This window comes from Urtica dioica, chromosome 4 (assembly GCF_054948205.1).
Source record: "Urtica dioica subsp. dioica isolate 48M chromosome 4, U.dioica_male_clone48M_v1_H2, whole genome shotgun sequence".
NCBI classification, from domain to species: Eukaryota; Viridiplantae; Streptophyta; class Magnoliopsida; order Rosales; family Urticaceae; genus Urtica; species Urtica dioica.
In genome coordinates, this window is record NC_142759.1 from 10,047,771 (window position 1) to 10,069,640 (window position 21,870).

Genomic DNA, 21,870 nt, shown 5'->3' on the forward strand with positions numbered 1-21,870 from the left:
ACCCATAACGTACTTGGCAAAATAATAAAATCATTTTTCTAGATTGGAAAAACAAAATTTATGGAAAAAGATTTAGCGAAATTTTGAGGGGGAGTGTATAAACTATATCATGGATTTTATTTTCTAAACGAACGTGTGTTGTTGTTGTCTAAATTTTTTTTTTTTTTTTTTTTTTTAATATAAAACTAGGAAACTTTCCAGCTCCCCAAATGTTGCGGTTCGTAATTGTGACGCACATTGTTTGTTGGAGTTGCTTTTAAATGTGCAGCAGCAATTAAAATTTAAAAGTTGCCACGGTATTTGTTTAATTTTGGGCATCAGTTTTATGCAAAAAAAAATTAATTGAAAAATACAGCTTTAGATCAATTTTATAAAATTTGACTCGTATCACAACGCCAAACTTGGTTTTTTTTTTTTTTTTTTTTATCTTAAAAATCTCTAGAATTTGAAAAATAGGACTCGTTGCGTAAAAATACATTTATATATATATTGTATTTTTTTTACACTTCTTAGATAAACCTCAAATTTAGTGTAATTTTTCCTAGTTTATAAAATTTCTCGAGAGTACCCTGTTCTATAAAATTAAACACAATCATTTCCATTTTTAAATTTTATTTTATAGCAATTCACATATTTCTATTAATTTTCCATGTACAAGTTCCTGAGATCCAAACTTTTCTCATTCCCAATTTACGAAGTTCATTAAAATATTCCCGCTACAAACACCCTAAATCCAGATTTCCAATTTTCAATTGAATAAGAATTATCCTGTGTCACCTTTCACGTGCATAAAGTTTAGCATTTTTTTGTCACCGCAACAAACTGCAGTCCTTACATTAGGAGTTCATCATGTCTACCAAAACACCTCCACGACGGGAATCTTCAGGGACAATGTTACAGCCCGAAAATTTAGATCTCCTAACAGGAGCAATTTTGATTAGATTTTTGGCAACATGAAGAATGAAGAACTTAAAACTTCACCGGAACCTAATCTCTTCTCGTTCTTGAAAGAGATTAAGTTATAGGTTAGAGGCTACTTTTTATTGAATGAAAAAGACCTATTTTTAGATGTTAGAAACGTTATGTTGGGTTTAGAAAAACATTCTGACACATCAAGATATGGCGGAATTCAAAACTTTTTCTTATTTCATGAAAATTCATTTTATGTGAAACCTACACATGATGTACGAAAGCATTAAACGAGCCTAACTTTTTTTGGGCCAGCTACTAGTGATCTTCAATCTTGGTGCCCTTCTCCCAACGAGGCTCGTTCTTGTTATTACAGAGCAACCATAATAAGAGTCTTCAATGATACTAAAGAAAATCGTGTATATTTGAGTGTGGGCACAAGTGAGTCAATATGACTTGAAATTGATTTCCAAGCCGCAATACTACTTGAAATATCTAGGTATTGAATCACAAGAATCAACACCGACTGTCAAAGATATATATAGAGTTTTCCTCAGCCAACGCTTGAGATAAACCGTTTGAGTGATTGTGTCCAACACTTATGTTTTTCCGAGAGCTAATGAAGGTTATTTATAGGCTCCAAAACTCGTGTGTAACAAGTCCAAGAGTCATAAAAAATGTGGTCCATGAATTCCATAATTCAAGGCACTATCTCTCCCACTCCTACTAAGTTAATTTCCTTGATCCAAGGAAGCTGACCAATCAGATTTAAACAAACCTCAATTAATGTTCTTTTTCTTCTTAAGAAAATCAATTAATTGACATGTGTTCGAGGCCAAGCCTTCTTGTCTATTAAGGGGGCCACTGCTAAGACTAGTAAATGTCATCAATTCAATAACCGATGACATGTGGAAAGTCAAATATTAATTTTGCCTTAAACCACCTATAATGCACGACCATAAATCCAATTTATAACCTATGGTACTAAGGTGATAAACATAAAATCCAATTTTAACAATTTAGCTAGTTTAAGTGAAAAACTAGTTTTCACTCAAAGTGACATTTTCAAGTGCATTTCACCAAATGTACTTATTCAACGATTGAATCTCATTCCACTAGTTAATTCAACTAATATACATTCTTGTAGCATGTTGTAGAGACCTTATAGACTCATATGATTAAAGATGAACCATTGGAATCAAAAGTTCTCCAACATTTTCTAATGTTCACTCCTAATGTCAACAGACTCCACTAAAAAATTGACACTGAAAATCTCTTGTGTCCTATGTTCTAGTTTTCTACTCTTTGCTTTACCACGTAACACAATAGGATCCACTAATAGCTTACATGTTTACCCTTCATGAATATCATTAACTAGATGAGAATTACAAATTTTAATATTAAGCCTAGTTAATATATTTACACTTTCATCAATAAAGCATAAGGTGATATACATTGCATTTCAACAATCTTGTATGTGAAGTCCATATTTATGAGGTACATATTTCCCTTATGACTACGTCATCTCGCTAACTTGCCAAATCAAAGGTTCTTATTGAAGTACCTTGATTATTGACTCATCAAATGAGAATGACTAGTCACAAGTGACCATGTCTCATTTCAGGATTTAGGTAAGCATGAATGTATTCATATATAATGATTCTAAGAGTATAAGAGTTAAATGACTTTAACATATACTCTTAGAAATGCACTAGTCTTATTCAATATATCTAAAAGATATCTAAGGAAGAATTATAGGTAGTGTTTGGTTTTCATTCCAAAAACTGTTTTTCGCTTTTTGAGTTGAAAAAATTGAAAACAAAAAGTGAAAATGTGTTTGTTTTAATTTTTCGGAAAAAATTTTCAAAAAATTTTGAAGTTGTTTTGTAAAAAAGTAAAGAAAACTGAAAACAAATAAAAGGTGTTTTTGGAAAAAAAATTCTACTCTTCTCTTTTCCTTCTCCTCATCTTCTCTTTTTATTCTTTCAAAAACAAAAATGAAAACTATACCAAACACTTTTTTCAGTTTTTTCACTTTCTCAAAAACAAAAATGAAAACTGTACCAAACAGCTTTTTGAAAACAACTGCAAAATAATTTTTCAGTACAACTACAAAAATTAGAAAATAGAAAACAAAAACTTTTTGAGTTAACTACCAAACACAACCATAAGGTCCCCAACCCTATGTCTCATAACCAGACATCATAAATTTTCATAACAATCAATACTTTGATCAAATGCCCTTTAATCCTAAGATTGTGAATATGAGTATGAGGTTTCAAATAACTATTAGAATAGTTTCTTATGGAAACTTGTTTTTTAATATTCTCGTGTTGCTAGTTATATCAGGGCAAGACATATTTGTCTTAACTCATTCTTATGACAAAAAAATGATTTTTTTGGTTAATTGATTCACTTAGATCTTTACTTTGAGTTGCCTTGAAGGACTTACAACTTTTGAAGTTAATCTATCATTTTGTATCTACTTGTGGGCACAAAGATAGATCACTTATAACCCTAATTCTACTTTTTGAATAAATGCGTTTAACTAAATTCATAATAATAAAAATATGCAATTTAAAAACTTGATTTCTTAATTTAAACCCTTAATTTACTAATTTAAACCCTTAACTTTTCCCAATTAAAGCCCCTCAATATTAGATACGTAACATTACTCTCTTCCTCCTCTTTGAGTTTGTCCACAAGCACAAGCTTCAGCCACCGCCTCGTCTTCTGTTTCCCAATTCTCCGCTCCCAACTGAAGAAGCTTCTTGCAGCGATGACTGGGAGTGAATGTCTCGTCGCAGTTGAAGCAAAGCCTCTTCGCATGACGATCGGTAATCTCTCGGTTGCTGATCTTCTTGAAGCTCGGTGGAAGACCATGTTTTAGTGACGATTTCCACCCACTTGATGCCTCTCACCTTTGCGACCCGCATGTTGACATTTGTCCTAGTGAGCTAGCTCCAAGAGCAAATCCGCCAAACATTCTCTCCCCTCAATCATCTGGCAACTTCAACTCTATTTTGGGGGCCAGATTCATGGCAATGCAGATCGACCTAGGATTCTGGTATTTGGCTTCTCGACGAATGCTATCCAGTAACCCGACACAAAAGTTCCATACCACCAAGCTCTCAGTCACTTTTATTGTCCGTCCCAAACAGGCTTCAAAGTCAATGCAATATGATTCAATTGTTCTCACATGTCAAAGGAATATGAGTTCGTCCAAGGGAATGATGCTCGACAGAGGGCCATAGAAATGAACACATCACTCCAATAAATCAGCCCAAAAAATTAGTGGACAATTAACTAGTCATCGAAGCGTGCGAAATCACTCAGTGGCTAGCTCCATAAGGCAAAAACTAGCTCCATATATATACTCACAGCAGTATAATATACACATATACAACGTGTCCGTGTAACACGGGGCACTGCGCTGCCGCCCGGCCCTCCTGGAGTACACCCTACCAAATGTGTGTATATATATCATGCGATTTGGATATGGCTTATTTACGTAAGCAGATACTCTCCAACATTGAAATGGGGGGAATGATGTTCAACACTCAAGAGGCTGAGCTTTCGTAAATACAAAAGCTCCTCCGCCACCAACTGCGCGCCCCAAAAGCATGTTTGAATCCAGATACGACAAGTAATACAACCCACCTACGGAACGTCTGAAAAAAAAAAAAGTGGAAAAATAAACATTGTCCAGGAAAATATTTATGATGTTAAAAGTAAATTCTTTTTGTTAAAGCCACTGTACCTTCCTGTTCCTGGATTTGTTACTGGAATTTGAGCTTTGAGCGAACGAAGAAACTGCAATACCTGTCACAAGAGATGCAGAAAATAGATTAATCGATGCCCTTCCTGTAAAGAAGCTAATCATAAGATTTAAAACTCAATTAACTAGAGCTTTAGCTTCAATCAAGCCTATTAAAGCAGTGGGTGCCTAAGAAAGAAAAGGTATATAGCTCATATAAATTATTAAAGCATCGAAAAAGCTAGTCTAAGTCAATTTACCTGAAGACTAATAAACGACCTAGGCAGTATTGCTGGGGCAATTAGAGCTTGCAGTTCGTCGCTTATCTTAATGTTTTGCAAACTGATCTGCCAAATAAAACTTGCCGGACTCAGATAAAAACAGAGCTTGAAATTTCAACAATGACTAAATAGTTCAGCAGAGCCCCCTTTTTGCAACCTCTTTGGAAGACCGAGATTCACAAAAGGTAAGAAAACCGACCTCTTCGAACTGAAGATTTATGTTACGGATAGAAACGACATCGAATTTCGCAGAAACCACTAGTGTCGCACCTTCTTCTTCCTGTACCGCGGAACCGACTCAACTTACTCGTTACCCAATTTTAATGATTATTACTAATCATAGATATAACATAATATCCCAGAATCGGTTTGACGTGAAAATGACATTTAAATCATATTATAAAGACATTTACTTACCTCTAACAAGCTAGGGATACTCCATCGAACAACATTGCGGACGACACCTCCTCGGGACTGGTCTCGGCATTCAAATTTCTGGAATATCTGACCCACCTTCAACCACATATACCATGTACATAAAAACTTTTCAAGATAAGGCTCACCAACAAACTAAGGAAAGTACAAGAGCTTGATGAACCAGGATCAGAAAAATGATTGCCACATTTTCATGCTCATGAGTATAATATTAAAAAAAAAAAAAAAAAAAACAAAACAAAGAGGCTCGAGCCAGTTGTGATGGAGAGAATATAGGCTATTTTCCTTCATTTGTATTTATCTTCGGAAAAAATTGTATCCCAAATAAGGCCAGAAGTAGCAATAGCAGAGCTTCCCAAAGAACGAGAACAACATACTCGGGTTGAATAAGAACACAAATTGATATTGGTATTGATAATTTGAACTTATGATCATACCGAATCGGCCTACAGTTCGAGAGGGAGACCAATCTCTCTAGACAACTCTATTAATAAGAATAACTAAAGTAATCAACTAATTCAATTATCTCATAAGCTCCATAATGACCTGTTATTAACACTCATACGAGTATGGCATGAAAGAAAGACGACAGTTTATACCTGAAAGAAAGGAAACCTCGCGGCGGCTTCGAAAAGAACGAGAACGTCGGAGGCGGAGGTGTATTGCAAACGCCACGTCCCGTCCAATTTGACCAAATCGACCGCCTCACCCCCGTTGAAACCTTCCACGGTCACCTGCGAATTTTCACTCAATCTTGATTCCTTCTGCGGAAAACATAGGAAGCGAATAGTAGTACCAAGGCCTCCTCTATCGCCGAACGCTGATCCGCGGTGGTGACTAGGCCTCGCTGAGTATCCTGAACAGCCATTAACAGATCGTGCTTTTTGCGCTCCACCTCGTACGCCATCCCCTGAAGAACCCCAAACCAAGGCTCACAATTCAGTTCGGAGAGACGAGCCAAAATGATCAATGTAGAGAGAGAAAGAGAGAGAACCTGAGTCGACTGTGTTGCCACACCGGTGGCTGAACACGGAGACCATTTCCGAGATAACAATGGAATGTGAGCTGAGCTGTAAGGCTTGGTCTTGTCAATTGATCTCACTCTGGTCGAAGGGTACAAGGAAGAAGCCAAAGATAACTCCATTTCTTAACCCCCCAAAAAAAATTATCTGAAATTCGTTAGTCATTGAGGTAGAATCGAGAATGGGGAGAACTGATTAAATTAGGCAATCATAGTGACAATGTGTAACTTACAAGAAACGTTGACAAGAAAAAAAAAAACTGATTCTTTTTGTAACAAAAGTTGAGAATACGAAATTTTTAGACAAGAATCGAAACAAACGACAGCTTAAGTGAAGATATTTCAAGAGTTTGGGCTAGAAAAAGGCCAAAACCCAATCGAGAAGAAGAAGAAAATCAAACGAGTTGGAGAAGGGAAAACACGAAATGAAAATGAATAAACTAAGGACATAGATTCGACATTTCATACATACCAGTAGCGCAGTTTTGCGGATGAGAGAGAGAGCTCTTGTAATATTTCTTCGGGTTACGCTGGTTGTGTTCGATATCCGACGATGCCACGGAAAATTTTGGGGTTTCACTTTCTTTCCCAAACTAGCAGAGAGAAAGCCAGCCATAGATAACCTTGGAATTCTTATTTATTTTTTTAATCTTGTCCTTAAAATTACTTGCCCTTTCTTGGAATTACAAATCCATTAGAATGAAATATAATGGACTCTAGAAATGGCAACGGGTACGGGTTTTAGCGGGTACACCAATATCGGTATCCGTACCCGTCTATTAAAATACCCGTTAACCCGTACCCGTTAATCCGGTTTTCCCAACGGGGCGGGTAACGGGTATACCCGTCGGATGACGGGTGTCAAAATTGAGCACCCGTTAACCCGTTTAAAAAAAAAAAAAAAATTAATAAGAATCAAAACAACAACCTACTCATTATGATGTAATCTAATGTTTTCTTGAAAAAATATATCTAGTTTTTTTTCCATAAAAATAATTAACGGACGGGTTAGCGGGTTAACTGGGCGGGTTTAACATTTTCGCTACCCGACCCGACCCGCTAAAATACTAACGGGTAATACCCGTTAACCCGTTAACTCATTTTGAACGGGTATTACCCGACCCGTTACGACCGGGTAACGAACGGGCTAACGGGTTTCGGGTAAAAATGTCATCCTAATGTATTACCTTTTGTTTTCATTTTTTATTTTTTATGATTCAATAATTCAAACTTTTGTATTACCTTTTATTTACAATCTAGCTTTTGTATCGTCCGATATTTAATTAGAGTGATTTTGAATTTTATTTTTCAGATCTAAGATATAATTTTATTTTAGCGTGGATCTCAGTCGATCAAAACTTAAAAGAAAATACAGATAACATATGTGGTGGATCTTGTTTCATTTTTTTTTATCATAAATGCTCAGAATAAAGTTTCTTTAATTTAAATATTGGGAAATTTTTTAGCGGTAATTTAAATAGAGTATTTCAGTCAATTTACGCGTGTAAATATTTGGTTACGATTATTTATCAAAAATTTACTAAAGCTTGGCTAAATCGTAAATTAAAAATTTAAAGAAAGTATATATATATATATATATATATATATAAATATATATATATATATCTAATTACCCATAAAACAATCTAGCAAACTAGTCAAAAAAAAAAAAAAAAGCGTACGTGAATTTATAAGTGCATCGTAGCATCTAACCTACAAACCCTAGCCTTCTTGTAAACCCGTCCGGGCCTACAAAAGTAACCTTTCCGAGGAGCACAATGAATATCCTCTTTGCATATACAAAGCCCTTCCAAGGCACACCCTTCCTTGAAAATCTCCAGCCCAGCCTTAATCCCCAACACCTGGTCGCTCCAATCACTAGAGAACAAACCTCGAGGGTCAAACTCATCCTTGACCCTAAGAAACCGAGTCAGGTTCTCGTACTTGGCGGCAGCGCCGACGAAGGCCACGTTTCGGTTCTTTCCCCAGTGCGGGAGAGCACCGTAGCCGAGCACAGCCATCTGCTCGATCTCCTCGAGGACGTCCTCGTGGAGCCGGGGCTTCAAGGGAGGACCACCTTGAGCTTGAGGGCCGTGTCGGAAGTACGTGATGTCGAAGTCGACGGAGTCTCTGTCCTTGCCGAGGTACGCTGATGAGGCGGCCACGTAGCGGATGAGAATTCCGTTGTAGAGCTCGGTCCCACACAGGGCCCGCGGCTCGAGGGCGACCAGGGCTTGGACGTCTTCGATGAAGGGCTTGGCCGAGGTGAGCGCGAGGCTGAAGGTTGTCTGGTGGAACGACTCTCCTTTCACCCGCGGGTCCCACGGGCAGCCCGTGGTCGGGTCGTCCGCCTTGCTGTCCAGGCACGTGCCCGACGACTGCATCCGATTCTGGTATCCGATCACCGGGTATCCGGTGAATGTCATTCCTGCACCATATTTTTTTTTTTTAATGATAAATATATTACCTTGTAACATAGTTGAGAATATTGTTTTTTTTTTCTTTTTCTTGCAGAAACTAGATGAAAATGGAAAAGGAAAATATTGGTGATATTGAAGTTCAGCCAAAAAAATATTTACATGTAGTCTTTCTAATTATTGCTTACTGGTGTTGTTTTATAATTATGAGTGTATTTATCATATTGAGTATTTAGTTATACGTATATATACATATATATATCCGATTATGTTTACGTTATGTTATATTATTTTAAGGGAGTTTTATTATTTTATCATTAAAATTTATTTTATATAAATATCAAGGATGTTTGGAATATTGGAATTGGAAATGTGAAATACAAGATTGATGGTCTTTGATAGTTAATGATTTAATGTGTAAATGTAAAACAATTAGTTTTTAGCGTGCTTTTTTTTTTTTTTGGCATCAAAACAATTAGTTTTGGTTAATTGTAACGTTTTATAAAAATATATATGTTTTGCTGTAATAAAAAAAAGGGGGTGTTTATATGGGGAAAAAAGGTTGAATAGTATTTGGATATATATACACACGTACCGTCGTTTGTCAAGCCATAAGCACCGAGGGAGAGCGTGGAAGTGACTATCTTTGCGTTGATGCATTTTCCCTCATCATCGTTCAAGATTTCCTCATTCTCCTCTAAGGTTATATAAATATATGTAGTCAAACAAAAGACAAATCCATATTATACTATATTTCACGATATCAGTTTGTATAACATTGAAGAGAAATCGTATTAGTTAGATCTCATATATAATAATAATTTAGAAGAGATCATATAATCAGCCTGCATGATCAACCGCTTAACGTACTTTACTCATTACACTGCGTCAGTTTATCCATAAAGGATTGAGAGATCAATTCAATGCTTGCTTAATTAACGTTTCGAAAATCATTTATACTTTCAACACAATCTTTATTGCATCTTATAAATAAAAAATCAATTAATTTGACCAGATCAAAATAATTAATTGCGACACCTAACCAAATTAACTTTTTGAACCTCTGTAATGATCACACCTTCAGAAATATAAATGGACTACTTAAAGCGCCTAGATTACTCCTCATGTAATCGATTGAAAATTAGTGTATATAGCGCGAAAATTAGTCACAAAAAGACTAAGACCCTTTAGTTATGTAAATAGTAATTATAGGGAAATTACCGGTGGTTCTGATTGTTGAGATTATAATAGTGGAGGTTGACCGAAAAGGAGTAAAGTCGTAAAGTCCATTTCCTGGAGTGTTGACCGGGACACGGTCGTCGACTCTGTAGACTGCCTTGCGTTGACTCGGATACCATATGATGTCAGCAAACTCATGCTCTCTGCCAAAGCTCAACACTTTATCTCCCAAGTCTGTGTCCTTTTCCGTCACGTACGTTATAGATCTCTTGAACATTGGCTGGACTTTCAATGTCACCTATATAAAGAAGGGAAAAGGAAAAAAGTAAAAAAAAAAAAAAAGTTATGACGCGGCATTGAAGAAGTCAAATGATTTTTTTCTCTATTAGGATGTATAAATGTTTTTTTTTTTCTGCAAAGTTTACATATTTATATCATGACCTGTGTACTCAGGTCAACTTTCTCATCATACTTCATACTCATCCTGGCTATTGGAAGGAAATGGAAATTCCATTTCCAATAAGCTACCTTCCATTGCTTATTGGAAATGGTATTTCCATTTCCAATTTTGGTGCCTTCCATTACTTATTGGAAATGGAATTTCCGTTAAGCTTAATGGAAATCCATATTTCCATTAATTTCCAATAAAGAATTAAAAAAAAATAAAAAATCAAATTTAAATGTAAATGAAAGGGACTAAACTGTTAAAATTTTAAAAGAATGTACTAATATGTAAATTGAATTTCATCTTTATTAATAACTTTTTAAAGATATAGTATATTAGAAATGTTTTTTTTTTCTTCTCTAAAAGTGTTTTTTCTCCTAATGTATTAGAAATCTCACATCAAAAGTGAATAAAAACTAAAATATCAAAATAAATTATAAAATCTTACATTAATCACTGTATAAACTAATGTTTTTTCGTGTTTATTAATAACTTATTTGCTACAAACAAAATAAAAACATTACATATCAAATTTCATATCAAAATAAAAACATATTAAAGTAGTTTTTTTTAAAACGTGGACATTACCACGGAGGTTTTATTCATAGGCTTCACTTATGGCAAAAGAATACCGTGGTTTCACAATGAGAAAAAAAAAATTAAAGACGAGATGATATTTAATTTACATATTTGTACCTTCTTTTAAATTTTTAACAGTTTAGTCCCTTTTATATACCATTTAAATTTGATTATTTATTTATTTTTAATTACTCAATGAAAGCAAATGGAAATATGGAATTCCATTAAGCTTAACGGAAATTCCACTTCCATTAAGCAATCTTCCGCCCCTGCCACTTCCGTCAGTCACACGGAACACGGAATTCCGTGAGGCACAAACATGATATGGAATTCCATCCTTCCATTAAGTTCCATCCCGTGAAGCCACCATGACTTCATACCCTAACTTTTTATCATTGTTTTGTAGTCCTTCTATTTAATTTTTCTGTGTATAATAAATCAATTATTGACTATCGTAGTCGCACTTTGTTTTTATTTTGGATATTTTTAGGTTTTACCACAACTCACAAATTCCATTATTAGACATCCAACTAGAACTTTTAATATTCTAGTTTTATTTATAATTTTTTATGTATATTTTAATGATATAACCAATTGTTTCATAAGTGTTGTTGATCACAGTCAATTGTGGTTGACTGCGGTTAATTTAAAGAGATTTTTAAGGTCAAATTTTTATATTTGAAAACTATATATTATAATTTTTTAAGTAACAAAAATTATACATATACTTATGTTGGAATAGAAGAGGCCCAACACTTATTCATCTGGGCCAAGCCCATTCCTCAAGCACAACATCAGCAGGTATAAAAGAGAAAACCCTAGAACAAGTACGCGTTCAACACATTTGACAGATTCACTCTCTCTCTCTACGCGGCTCTCTCTCTCTCTCTAAAGCTTTCGCAGCCTCTCGCTGTTCTTCTCTTTCTTGAGCACCTCCGATCGTTGTCTTGATCGTCGAGTCCCGGCAAGGTTCTGTACGAGTGTTGTTCCTCGTGGTCTTGCGGAGCAATCTCCGGACCTGTGACTCTCGTGTTTGAGTCAAGCAAGAACTAGGGTTCTCGATCCGATTTGGGGCTATCTCGGCCGTGTGGTTCAGCGTGGTTTTACTGGTTGTAATCGTTGTATTTTTGTGCTTGTAAGAACTCTGTGATTAGTGGATCGAGCTTATCCTCTGAGCTCAACGTGGAGTAGGCATTTGGACGCCGAACCACGATAATCCTTGGTGTCTTTTACATTTCTGCACGCGTGTTTATGTTCATTGATTCAATCCTCTGCATAGTTGTTAATCTGGTTTATTTTCGGTCTTAATTAGGTTCTTTATTAAAATCTTGAACCAGAAATTATTAGGGCTGTTATTGTGTGAGTTTTGCTGTGTTGGTTCGTTTTTGCCATTCAAGAATACTTCAGTCACGGTGTTAAAATCCCACAACTTAATTTTTAAATTTTGACACATAAATTGTACTACACATGCCATTTTTTTTCAGCTATCTATATATACCCACAAGACAAGTAACAAAGAGCCCAGAAGAAGGACATGTGCTGACCCTGACATAACAATCATGTACTTATTTTTTCAATACTTAATTTTTACGAGCCGTACCTGAGAAATGACCCCAAGAACGCCGAGAGCGACCTTGACGGCGTCGAGCTCGGCGTCATCTCGGCCCGCGACGAGCCTCCTCACTCTGACGAAGCCGTCGCGGGGCCCGCCGGGGGAGACGATGGTGAGAGCGACGACGTAGTCGTGGACGGCGCTGCCCTTCCCCCACAGCGAGCTCCCGTGGGCCCCACTCCCCAGCATCCCACCCACCGTGACGCCCCACCAGTACGGCCCGTGCGGCACCGCCAGCCCCGCCGCCGCCGCCGCAGCCACCACCGCCCTCAGCGTCGCCCCCGCCTCCGCCGTCACAGTCCCCGCCGCCGCTTCCACCGCCAGCACCGCCGCCATCCGCGCCGTGCTCACCGCCAGCCCCCCGCCGCCCGGGCACGCCACCCTCGGGATGCTGTGCGAGTGCCGCGGCGACGCCTTCATCTTCTGCCCTCGCCTCGCCGCCGCCGCCACCGCCGCCACCAGCTCCGCCTCCGACGACGGGAACGCCGCCGCCGCCGCCCTGCACGGCACGCGGTCCGGGAACGACCCGTACGCGTTCGTGAGCGTGCAGTTGCTGTCGTCCGGGCCGCTGCACTTCACGGCGTCCTCCGGTGGATACGCCTTCACCACCGCCACCGCCACCGTGATCACTGTGAGACAGAGAAGTGTCGTTGGTGAACGCATTGTGATTTTATTCTATGATCAGATCAGACTGCTTGTTTTTTTTTTTTCTCTTTCTTCTTTTGGACACAACGAATTAATATTATAGCCTCGTTGTATGTATTGTATTTGTATATATAGCGGTACATATCACCTTGAACCCATTAAGTAACAAAAAAAGATCTATATTGCATTGAAGTCGAATATTGAGGACGAATCCCGAAACTAGTTTATTATTATAGTGGACTTGTAAGCCCTTGTTATAAGCTAGTTATATCACTTACTTACTTGTAAGTCCTGTCATTTTATTTAAGTTTATGTATATTTGAAAATAAATTAAATGATTAAATGACTTATTTTTATTAGAAAGACATCAACTGAAACACTAAAAATGACAAAAGATCTGGATTCTATTTTTACCACTTGCAAAAACTTAAATTCTACTGTTAAGTTGAATTTTCATGACGGTGGATGTGTTCATATATGTTAAGACTCTTCCTACCATATTAAAGATAAGATATTTATAGCTAAATAGTCAATTAAAATTAATAGATTTATCTAAAATTAGTAAAATAACAGAAATTTAATAAAATATGCAGGCAGTAGCTTTCAATAATATTTTTTACCTTGTCATTTAATTATTTATATAGAGTGTTTAATTTTTTTTACAATAACTAATGTCAAAAAATCATGACAACATAATTTGTAAACTTGGACTATTTTTTAGTCGATTGATTTCAAAGGACTATTTTGAATAATTTTTTTAATCTATAACTTGAAATAATGGTACTTTGTTTGCTTAAAAAAGAGACCAGTAGTTTTCCGTCCCATACTCTCTCAGCTGTATCCGAATTTCGAAATAGGTATATTCACTGCTAAATCCACGTACTCGCATTCCTTTGCTTGAAAGCTTTTATAATATTCTCATAGTATTTTTTTTTTATTATGTAAAGTGGAGCTTCCATATTGTGATTCTTATATTATGATGCATGTGTGCGTGCTAAATGTTGAATTTGTTGTATACTTATAACAGAAACGCTTGCTTTCAAAAATGGATACACTAACAAATTAGAACCGTGGCATGCACTGTTTAAATATATTACTTTAGCCAACCATATATGGATATTAATAATAGTATAATACAAGTGACAGTGAGGACAACTATAACAATAACATCTGGATGTTCTAAAGCATGAATACGATCGTTTTCATACAATAGTTTCGTAACAAAAGCTCAATAATTTGCTTAATCATTACGTAAGTCTGGAGGAAAGCTTTTGCGGTGCATATATAATTAATTATATGTGTACATTCATAAACATATGCACGAGAACATGATCAATTGATACGGCCTTCTTTTACATAGTTGCGGTGGACAAAGGTTCAGTTGAGATCACGAGTGGGCGTTAACTATATTGAATATATATATATATATATATATATATATATATATTTGTATCTATACATATACTTTCTTCCATTTAAAATGTTGGTAAACTTATCGCTAACACCAGAAACGGAGCTAGAAACTTAAATTAAGGGGCTAAAATGCAAAGTAAAAGTTTAAGGGAGCGTGGCAGTATATATCTCCGTTTGATTGAAAAGAAAATAATAATAAAAAAAAAATTTAGAAACACGGCGTTTGACATTCTAACATAATCACATGCTACGCGATATTATCTAAAGTTTTGGTTTAATATTCAATTTTTTATATAGGTACATAAAGTATTTGTATAAGACTAATATATAAATCGACAAAATAGAATGATAGTTATATGTATAAAGAAAGAATTGTAAGAGATCACGAGCCATTGTCTCCTTCTGAAATCTTAGCTATTAAGATTTACACAAAATGTCCTTGTTGTTTGGTTGAAATTACGCACGCTTATTATGTCATTTTATGTTTCCTGTTTCTAAAATAGAAGTTTTGAACAATTAATAATCTTACAGAGCAAGATAATTCAAGTTTCACTTGTTTGTTACGGTTGAGATAATCATAATAACTTCAGTTGTGGTATTTGCGTGTTACAATTAACTTAACTCTCGCTTAAGGTTTAATATATACACATGGTCGTTTGACAAATACAAATTCTACAACAATTGCCTTTAGAAGAACACAAGGGGATGAGAAGGAGCTAGAGTCTAGATTTAGGGGGCTAAAGTGTAATTATATTTCAGGGGTTAATTTGTAAGTTTTAAGGATAAATTATGAGAAAATAAAATTTTAATTTGGATAAAAAATGTAAAAACAAATAAATTTGGGGGGGGGGGGAGCTCAGCCTTAATTGCATCCGTCCCAGGAGATGACTACAAAGATTCCGAACATGATGAAAATAGTAATATTATCTCTTAAAGACAAATCTACTTAAGAGGACATAAAATATGTGGTTTATTGAAGGTGTTGTTTGATAGGGAAGAAGGTTTATTAACTTGAAGTGTCCGTGAGAGCGCCTCTTATCTTTCATTGAATCACTATATTTGTGTATGCAATCTATTGATTATAGATTTGTCAAGTGAGCGAAAATTTACTATATTTCAAGAGATCTCAACTCCATATATGTGTAAATCCTTTTCTCCATATCTTATTATTGATTTCTGGTGGTGTGACTATCTAGCCAAATAAAAGTTTGAGTATAGTAAAACAGTCTACATTTCCAAAGTTGAAGCAGATTAGCCAAAAATATTAAAAATCACTAGAACACCTTTTGTTTATTCAACTCTCCATCGACAAAACAAAGTGCATCAAAATAAAAATTATGGTCCATCGTTTACGGCCATGGGAGGAAGAGAAATAGCGACCCAGAGGCGATCTGCCATTCCGCTGAGCCGAGACCGGTCATCGGACGCTTCAGCGATCGGAGCGATTCTCTGGAAAGGTGACCTGGCTATCTGCCCGGAGGGAACAACATGCCACGAGGCTTTCTTGCTGCAATTCTCGGCACTATTCACAGAGCTGACAAATGACTCGTTCCGGTGGCGATGAAGAGTCGTGTGGGGCTGTTTCACGACATGACGACGCGTGGATGGAAGGGGATGGACCAATATCGTCGTCAATTGTCATCACTGTTGATCACCACCAATCGTCAATATCATTCGATCGCCACTAATCGTCAATCTTCATCAATCACCATCGCCGTCGTCATCGATCTCCGTCGTCATTCTCATCCATCTCGTGCAATTTAACTTCTTCTTCTTCTTCAGTTTGAATATTCGTGTTATAGAAAAGTGGATTAATATTTTGAAATCAGGATTAAATATTATGACACTTTGGTACATTCTCGTAGCATATGACTAAGTCAAAGAAATACTTCAAACAATTTATTACCATTTTGTTGCCTGTTTAGATAGGGAATTCAAACTTGATTTTTAGCTAGGTTAATTTTTCTGCTATAGAAGTGGATTAAATTTTTGGAAGGCTCGAACAAATATTTTGAAATTATGTACCTTGACTGAAATGATGTAACATGCTTGTGTGTTTTGAAATTGGATTAACATAATTGAAGACATGATTAAATTTTTGGAATTGTTTTGCCTAGTTTTTGCGATGAAATTAGTTTTGAAACTATTTAGTATATATATATAAAGTGCATTAAAAATGAGTGGACTAAAATTTTGGAGACTTAAATTAATCATTTTGAAATTATGGGAAAACTGGTTCACCCAATCATTAAGGGGTATATCAATAATTTTTTTTTACACTATAAATGACTACTATACTAAAAATCCTTTAAAAAACACAATTATTTAAGAATACACATATAGCTATGAATGAATGAATATAAGATATGACCTTGAAGTCCATGATCACTTGAGGTTTTATATCAATTTCCGTTATGAGCATCTTGATGAATTTGATAGTATGTCATAACGGCTTCTAAAATGTCACGTCTAATCAGAGTCTGTCTAGGTCGTGTACAGACTGTCTACACAAAATGCTCCCACCAAAGTGATAAGTGCGATTCATTCACACTTATCAATGCCTTTGGAAAGTGAATCGAGACTTGTTCTTGACAGTTTTGATGCGATTTTTGGTATTTTTAGTTAAAGTTCAGGTTTTCAGATCAAGAAAAATATTTGGAGCTTCATGGAACAAAATGAGACATTCGAGAGGAGCTAAAATGGGGATGTTTTGGACTTCAAGAAAATCCAAAAAAGCAACTTTGGAGCTTGGCGCGTCGCGTCTTGAGCTCATGAAGTCACTGGTTCTAGTGTGTTGGACGCGCAGTTCCAAATGTGTCGCGTATCAGCCATATTTGCACTGGCGCGGTGCGCCTTCACACATTTTACAAAGCACGGTACACCTCCTCGAAAATGTGCAATTGGTGCGATGCGGGCGAGCACAACTCCAACCTCATTTTCTCCATCTTTTTGGTTATTTTTGACCCTTGGAATTCGAAGACACCCTTATATTTTGGGTATGTGTTCATTTGTAAATAGACCTGATTTTGTATTAGTTTTGGAGAAAGAGAAAGAGAAAAAAGAGGGTTTTGGAAAAGAAGCCATTGAAACTAGGAGAGATGAAGAAAATAGAGTTGAAGAGGAGCTTGTGACGGTCCATCTTCAACCAATTCCTTATCAACCTTCATCCTTAGTTTTATCCTTTTATCCATTCCTATATATCTTTTCTTTGCTTGAACTCCCATTTGTTTATCTTTTCCATTTTAACTTGAATCTTATGCAGTTGATTTAAGATAAATCTTGTTGATCTTGATTGAGACTTTAGACTTCTTGTTAGTTTGGATTTGATTGTTTGATTGAATGAATGTCTCTCCTTATGTTCATGCTTGCTCTCATTCCAATATTGCTTTGCTTAATCAAATCACAAGTAGCTAAACATGTAGAAGGGGTGTGATGTAGTTAGATGAATTGATTTGGTTTGTAGATTTGTTTAGGTTTGTGCTTGAATGTAGTTTGTTTGTGGTGTTCAAGGGAATTTGGGGTGGGTTATATCATTGCTTGGCTTGATCACTCAGGTAGTAGTGAATCTCTATACCCGGTTAGATGTCGAGAGGTGGTAATCGAGTGTGCTAAACTCGTTGTCTCATCCGTCTACCTAGATCTATAGAAAGACTACGGAGTTTGTGTAACTGTTTGAATTCCCGTAGCAAATGCAATTGTTTGTTTTAATAGGACCCAAGCCAAGAGATGTAAATTCGTCAATATTGTAAGTTCGTTTCTACTCGAGAGAGATTAATGAATATTCAAGAGAGAATTAGACTAGATTTACCGAAACGCTAACCGTTGCTAGAATCCTAGAATCGACCAAATCAAAGAACCCAACAAAGTCACACTCCTTCACTCTCCGTAACATTTGTCAAGCCTTCATTTTCATTGCTTTAGTTTAATTTTGCATTTTATTTTCATTCACTTCAAAACTATTAAAAAATCTCCTTCATTTGCATTTTCATAACTCATAAAGATTTCTTAGTTAATTGATATCGATAAATAAACAAGTTACTCGTGGGATCGATATTTGTGCTCTTTGCACATTTTTTACTTAACGACACGTACGTTTACGTCGTGTGAGTTTTCATAGTTAAAGAAAACTTCCATCACAAAGTGAACCTATGCTTTGGTGACTGTGATTTTTTATCTAACTACTTAGGTATAGTTTAATCACCTATCAAATTTTAGCATTTTACATTGATGGACAAGCATATCCGTATATAACCATTATAATCATGTGTATTTGTAGACCGTCTTCCAAGCGGCATTTGCAAGCCAAAAACCACAGGCTAAACAAGTAACTTTATTCACACTGGAACATTGCAGAGTAGCGCTTTTGTAGCATTCAGAGACTAGTTTTTTTTTTTTTTTTTTTTTTTTTTGTAGAAGCATTCAGAGGCGCTAGTTGGTGAGTACTGGCAACAGCTGATTCAGTACACGAGACTCGAGAGAATGGCACATGGGAGGTGTCTCTCAATTTCCTAGCAAAAACCAATTTGTTTATCCATCTTTTTTATCTTACAAGAATGTGGAAACAATGAGTGCCGTGTTTGTTACCGTTCCAGTGATCTGACCTTTCATTGCTACACTTAAAAATAATATCAGAGGAGGTCCACGTCCAGAATCATTACTAAACCCTCTGGCCCTACCTTCATGAATTTCTGTGAAGAAATACTCTGAGTTAAACCCAATGGGACCCTTTAGTCAGTCTCTCTTTATATGCTCTGCTTAAGATGTTAGATCTCAACCCACCAGTCACCCACACCAGTAAGTACCATATTATTTCCATGATAATAATAATAACAAAATTCAAGGTATTAAAAACTCCATCGCTTTCTTGGGAAGAGGGGGTCAGATCAGATCTACTACACATCTCTAAAAACTCACAATTATCACTAAGCAGTGGGAAAAAAAAATTGAAAATTGAAAATGAAAAGTGAAAAATTGAGAAGCTATCTAGGCCATCGCCTGAGATCAGTGGTGGAAGACGGCGAAACGACGCTTTCGGTGTAGCAAGACGAATAGTTTGAGTGTTGCTCGCCGAAATGCGAGCCGGCCACGCTCTTGAAGCTCGGGCTCCTCAGGTTGTTGTAAACCCCGGCCCCGTACGGCTCCGGGAACGAGAGCCGCTTCTTCGCCCGGTCCCGCTCCGGCGTCCCCGGCCTCTGCCTCGGCGCGCTCTGCGACCGAATCCTCGCCTTCGCCGACTCCGTCGCAGCCATGTAATTCGGCAGCTGCGCCGCCGCCGCGGCTGCAGCCACACTCGCTCGGCCGTGGCTGTGGTCGAGGTTCCCGGGGGTGTAACGGTAATTCGACCGCAGGCTCGGCGTCTGCGGGGCCGGGCCGAATCCCGGGCCCGAAGATCTGTCGTCTCGTGAGTAGCGCGGGCTCGCGGAGCGGACTTGGATTGGCCTGGACTTGGACGGCGAGGGCGTGGCTGGTGAGTTGCGGTGGAGAGGCGAGCTAGGGCGTTGATGTTGTTGTTGTTGTTGGTATTGCTGTTGGTATTGGTGGTAATTCGGGTTCGATCGCCTCATGTTGGGCGGGGCTAAGTAGGTGTAGGGCTGGCTGGCGGTGTCGATTTCGACGGTCTTGATTTGGTCTCGGGTGTCCGTGGAAGCTCTCGATCTCGTCTCCCACGGCTTCGAGGCCATCCAACGGTCCAGCCACTTCGGCCTCTCTTCGAGCTCGTCGCCGTTGCCGATCGACGGAGACGGACTCCGCCGAGCCTTTTGCATCCGGGGCTTCAATAGATTTGATCAAATCAGAGGAATGCAAAAACACCATAATTAAATAAACAGAGTAAAATGAACTAACCTGTTGAGAGAAACTCTTGTCTCGTTTCAAAGCGTTGTCTTTCCGGTGCTGCAACATGGCTTTGACCTCCTCGATCGTGTGAGGCCTCTCGTCCCAATCGTCCGCAACGCTGCTTCCTTCTCTCGACTGTTTTTAAGAAAGTAAATTAGTCTAACTACTGTTGTTGTTCTTGTTCTTGTTCTTGTTCTTGTTCAAGGGGAGACCAAAGGAGTGACTGACCATGGATTTTCTGTCGGAGATGTCGTGGAGGTAGCGAGAGTCGAGGACGGTGGTGGTGTCGCTGTTTCTGGTTCCGTCGTGGGAGAGTCGGAGGCGGTGGTCGAGCACTCTGGCCTGAACCCTAACGAGGGCTTGCATGCATCGGAGAGTCATCTTCGCTTGCTTCCTCACGTTGTGCCCTCTCACCAGCGCCTGAAGCTTCACCAGACCTTTCAGCGCCCGAAGAGCTCTCCGAGCCTTTTCAATAACCGAAAACCAAAAACGACGCCGGAATGAGAAAAAACGACAAACAGTCAAACCACCAAAAATGCATTTCGAGGTTCTCATTTCTGACTCACCAAGTACCCTCTGAATGCGGTTTGTATGACAACAGCCGAGCTGTGCAGCTTTGCATGGTTCGGAGGCCGAGCGAGCCGAGCCGGTTCCGGCTCCGGCGCCGATGCAAGCGCGTGCTTTTCTTCGTCGATTTTATTATGGTCTTCTTGCTTTTGAGTCACTTGCTCTTCTTGTTGCGGATTCGTGGCTTTCCTGAAAATCCACCTCTTTTTCTCTCTTCTCTACGCAAACCAAACATAGCCCCAGGAAGAAAAAAAAAACCACACTTTAGAAAATCAGTCTTTTAAGCTAAAAGGCCGTTCAAGGAAGAGAGAGCTAAAACCTTTTCTAAGTCGTCTTCTTTGGACGGAGATCTGAAAGCCCTTTTCACGGCGGTCAACCATGAGGAGCCTCCTTTCTTGCCCATGATCAGGAAAAAGTCAAGTCAAGGTAAATAAACGACCCAGAGGCCAGAGATTCATTTACAGCTAGCTCTCTGTGTGCTTTTTATTTATTTCTTCTTTTTCGAGAGCCTAGAACTTGTGAGTTTATGCCTTAAAGATATATATATGATCACGACGATGATAATGATGATGATTGATGTTATAGGAGTGAGATCGAGCTTTTGTAGGGTAGTGCAGTGCTCTCTCTCCTCTCCTCTCTCTCTTTCTCTCTCACACGAGTCTCAGAGCTTTTGAACTCGGTGAAAGAGAGATATATATTAAATGCATGTGTGTGGGTGTGTGTGAAGATGTAAATGCATGAGAGAGAAAGAAAGAGAGCCTGTGTGACGTATTAT

General features: G+C 37.8%; 3 protein-coding genes across 4 annotated transcripts; all 3 read right to left on the bottom strand.

The window, feature by feature from the left end:
- Window positions 1-4,302: 4,302 nt before the first annotated feature.
- On the bottom strand, window positions 4,303-7,068 carry LOC149400262 (Plastid-lipid associated protein PAP / fibrillin family protein). Of its 2 annotated transcripts, none has more exons than XM_089611026.1 (9): window positions 6,876-7,068; window positions 6,377-6,528; window positions 6,179-6,292; window positions 5,982-6,116; window positions 5,365-5,460; window positions 5,147-5,227; window positions 4,927-5,013; window positions 4,670-4,731; window positions 4,303-4,580 (listed from the first exon to the last, which is right to left on the bottom strand). In XM_089611026.1, exons 2-9 carry the CDS (start codon window positions 6,524-6,526, stop codon window positions 4,463-4,465), a joined length of 843 nt encoding a protein of 280 aa, XP_089467152.1. In that variant the 5' UTR covers window positions 6,527-6,528; window positions 6,876-7,068; the 3' UTR covers window positions 4,303-4,462. The 2 variants fall into 2 exon arrangements, with proteins under 2 accessions (XP_089467152.1, XP_089467153.1); XM_089611027.1 differs by having other exon boundaries at window positions 6,377-6,551; window positions 6,876-7,049.
- Window positions 7,069-8,042: 974 nt separating this feature from the next.
- LOC149400263 (putative L-gulonolactone oxidase 6) lies at window positions 8,043-13,473 on the bottom strand. The gene is made up of 4 exons (XM_089612365.1): window positions 12,624-13,473; window positions 10,042-10,297; window positions 9,416-9,517; window positions 8,043-8,831 (listed from the first exon to the last, which is right to left on the bottom strand). The coding sequence occupies exons 1-4, from the start codon at window positions 13,296-13,298 to the stop codon at window positions 8,092-8,094; spliced, it is 1,773 nt and encodes a 590-aa protein (XP_089468491.1). The 5' UTR covers window positions 13,299-13,473; the 3' UTR covers window positions 8,043-8,091.
- A 6,062-nt stretch (window positions 13,474-19,535) lies between these two features.
- On the bottom strand, window positions 19,536-21,870 carry LOC149400264 (protein IQ-DOMAIN 17-like). The gene is made up of 5 exons (XM_089612180.1): window positions 21,415-21,870; window positions 21,095-21,313; window positions 20,757-20,993; window positions 20,538-20,663; window positions 19,536-20,464 (listed from the first exon to the last, which is right to left on the bottom strand). Exons 1-5 carry the CDS (start codon window positions 21,496-21,498, stop codon window positions 19,673-19,675), a joined length of 1,458 nt encoding a protein of 485 aa, XP_089468306.1. The 5' UTR covers window positions 21,499-21,870; the 3' UTR covers window positions 19,536-19,672.

What these genes read in the sequence shown, in the direction of transcription:
- LOC149400262 (XM_089611026.1), bottom strand. Translation starts at nt 6,526, where the DNA reads ATGGAGTTATCTTTGGCTTCTTCCTTGTACCCTTCGACCAGAGTGAGA. An exon ending in TGGCAACACAGTCGACTCAG is followed by an intron (nt 6,293 to 6,376) that starts GTTCTCTCTCTT and finishes GGGGTTCTTCAG; the next exon opens with GGGATGGCGTACGAGGTGGA. An exon ending in TAAATCTTCAGTTCGAAGAG is followed by an intron (nt 5,014 to 5,146) that starts GTCGGTTTTCTT and finishes TTTATTTGGCAG; the next exon opens with ATCAGTTTGCAAAACATTAA.
- LOC149400263 (XM_089612365.1), bottom strand. Translation starts at nt 13,298, where the DNA reads ATGCGTTCACCAACGACACTTCTCTGTCTCACAGTGATCACGGTGGCG. An exon ending in TTCTTGGGGTCATTTCTCAG is followed by an intron (nt 10,298 to 12,623) that starts GTACGGCTCGTA and finishes TTCTTTATATAG; the next exon opens with GTGACATTGAAAGTCCAGCC. An exon ending in CTCAACAATCAGAACCACCG is followed by an intron (nt 9,518 to 10,041) that starts GTAATTTCCCTA and finishes ATATAACCTTAG; the next exon opens with AGGAGAATGAGGAAATCTTG.
- LOC149400264 (XM_089612180.1), bottom strand. Translation starts at nt 21,498, where the DNA reads ATGGGCAAGAAAGGAGGCTCCTCATGGTTGACCGCCGTGAAAAGGGCT. An exon ending in AAGAAGACGACTTAGAAAAG is followed by an intron (nt 21,314 to 21,414) that starts GTTTTAGCTCTC and finishes TGGTTTGCGTAG; the next exon opens with AGAAGAGAGAAAAAGAGGTG. An exon ending in CCGCATTCAGAGGGTACTTG is followed by an intron (nt 20,994 to 21,094) that starts GTGAGTCAGAAA and finishes GTTATTGAAAAG; the next exon opens with GCTCGGAGAGCTCTTCGGGC.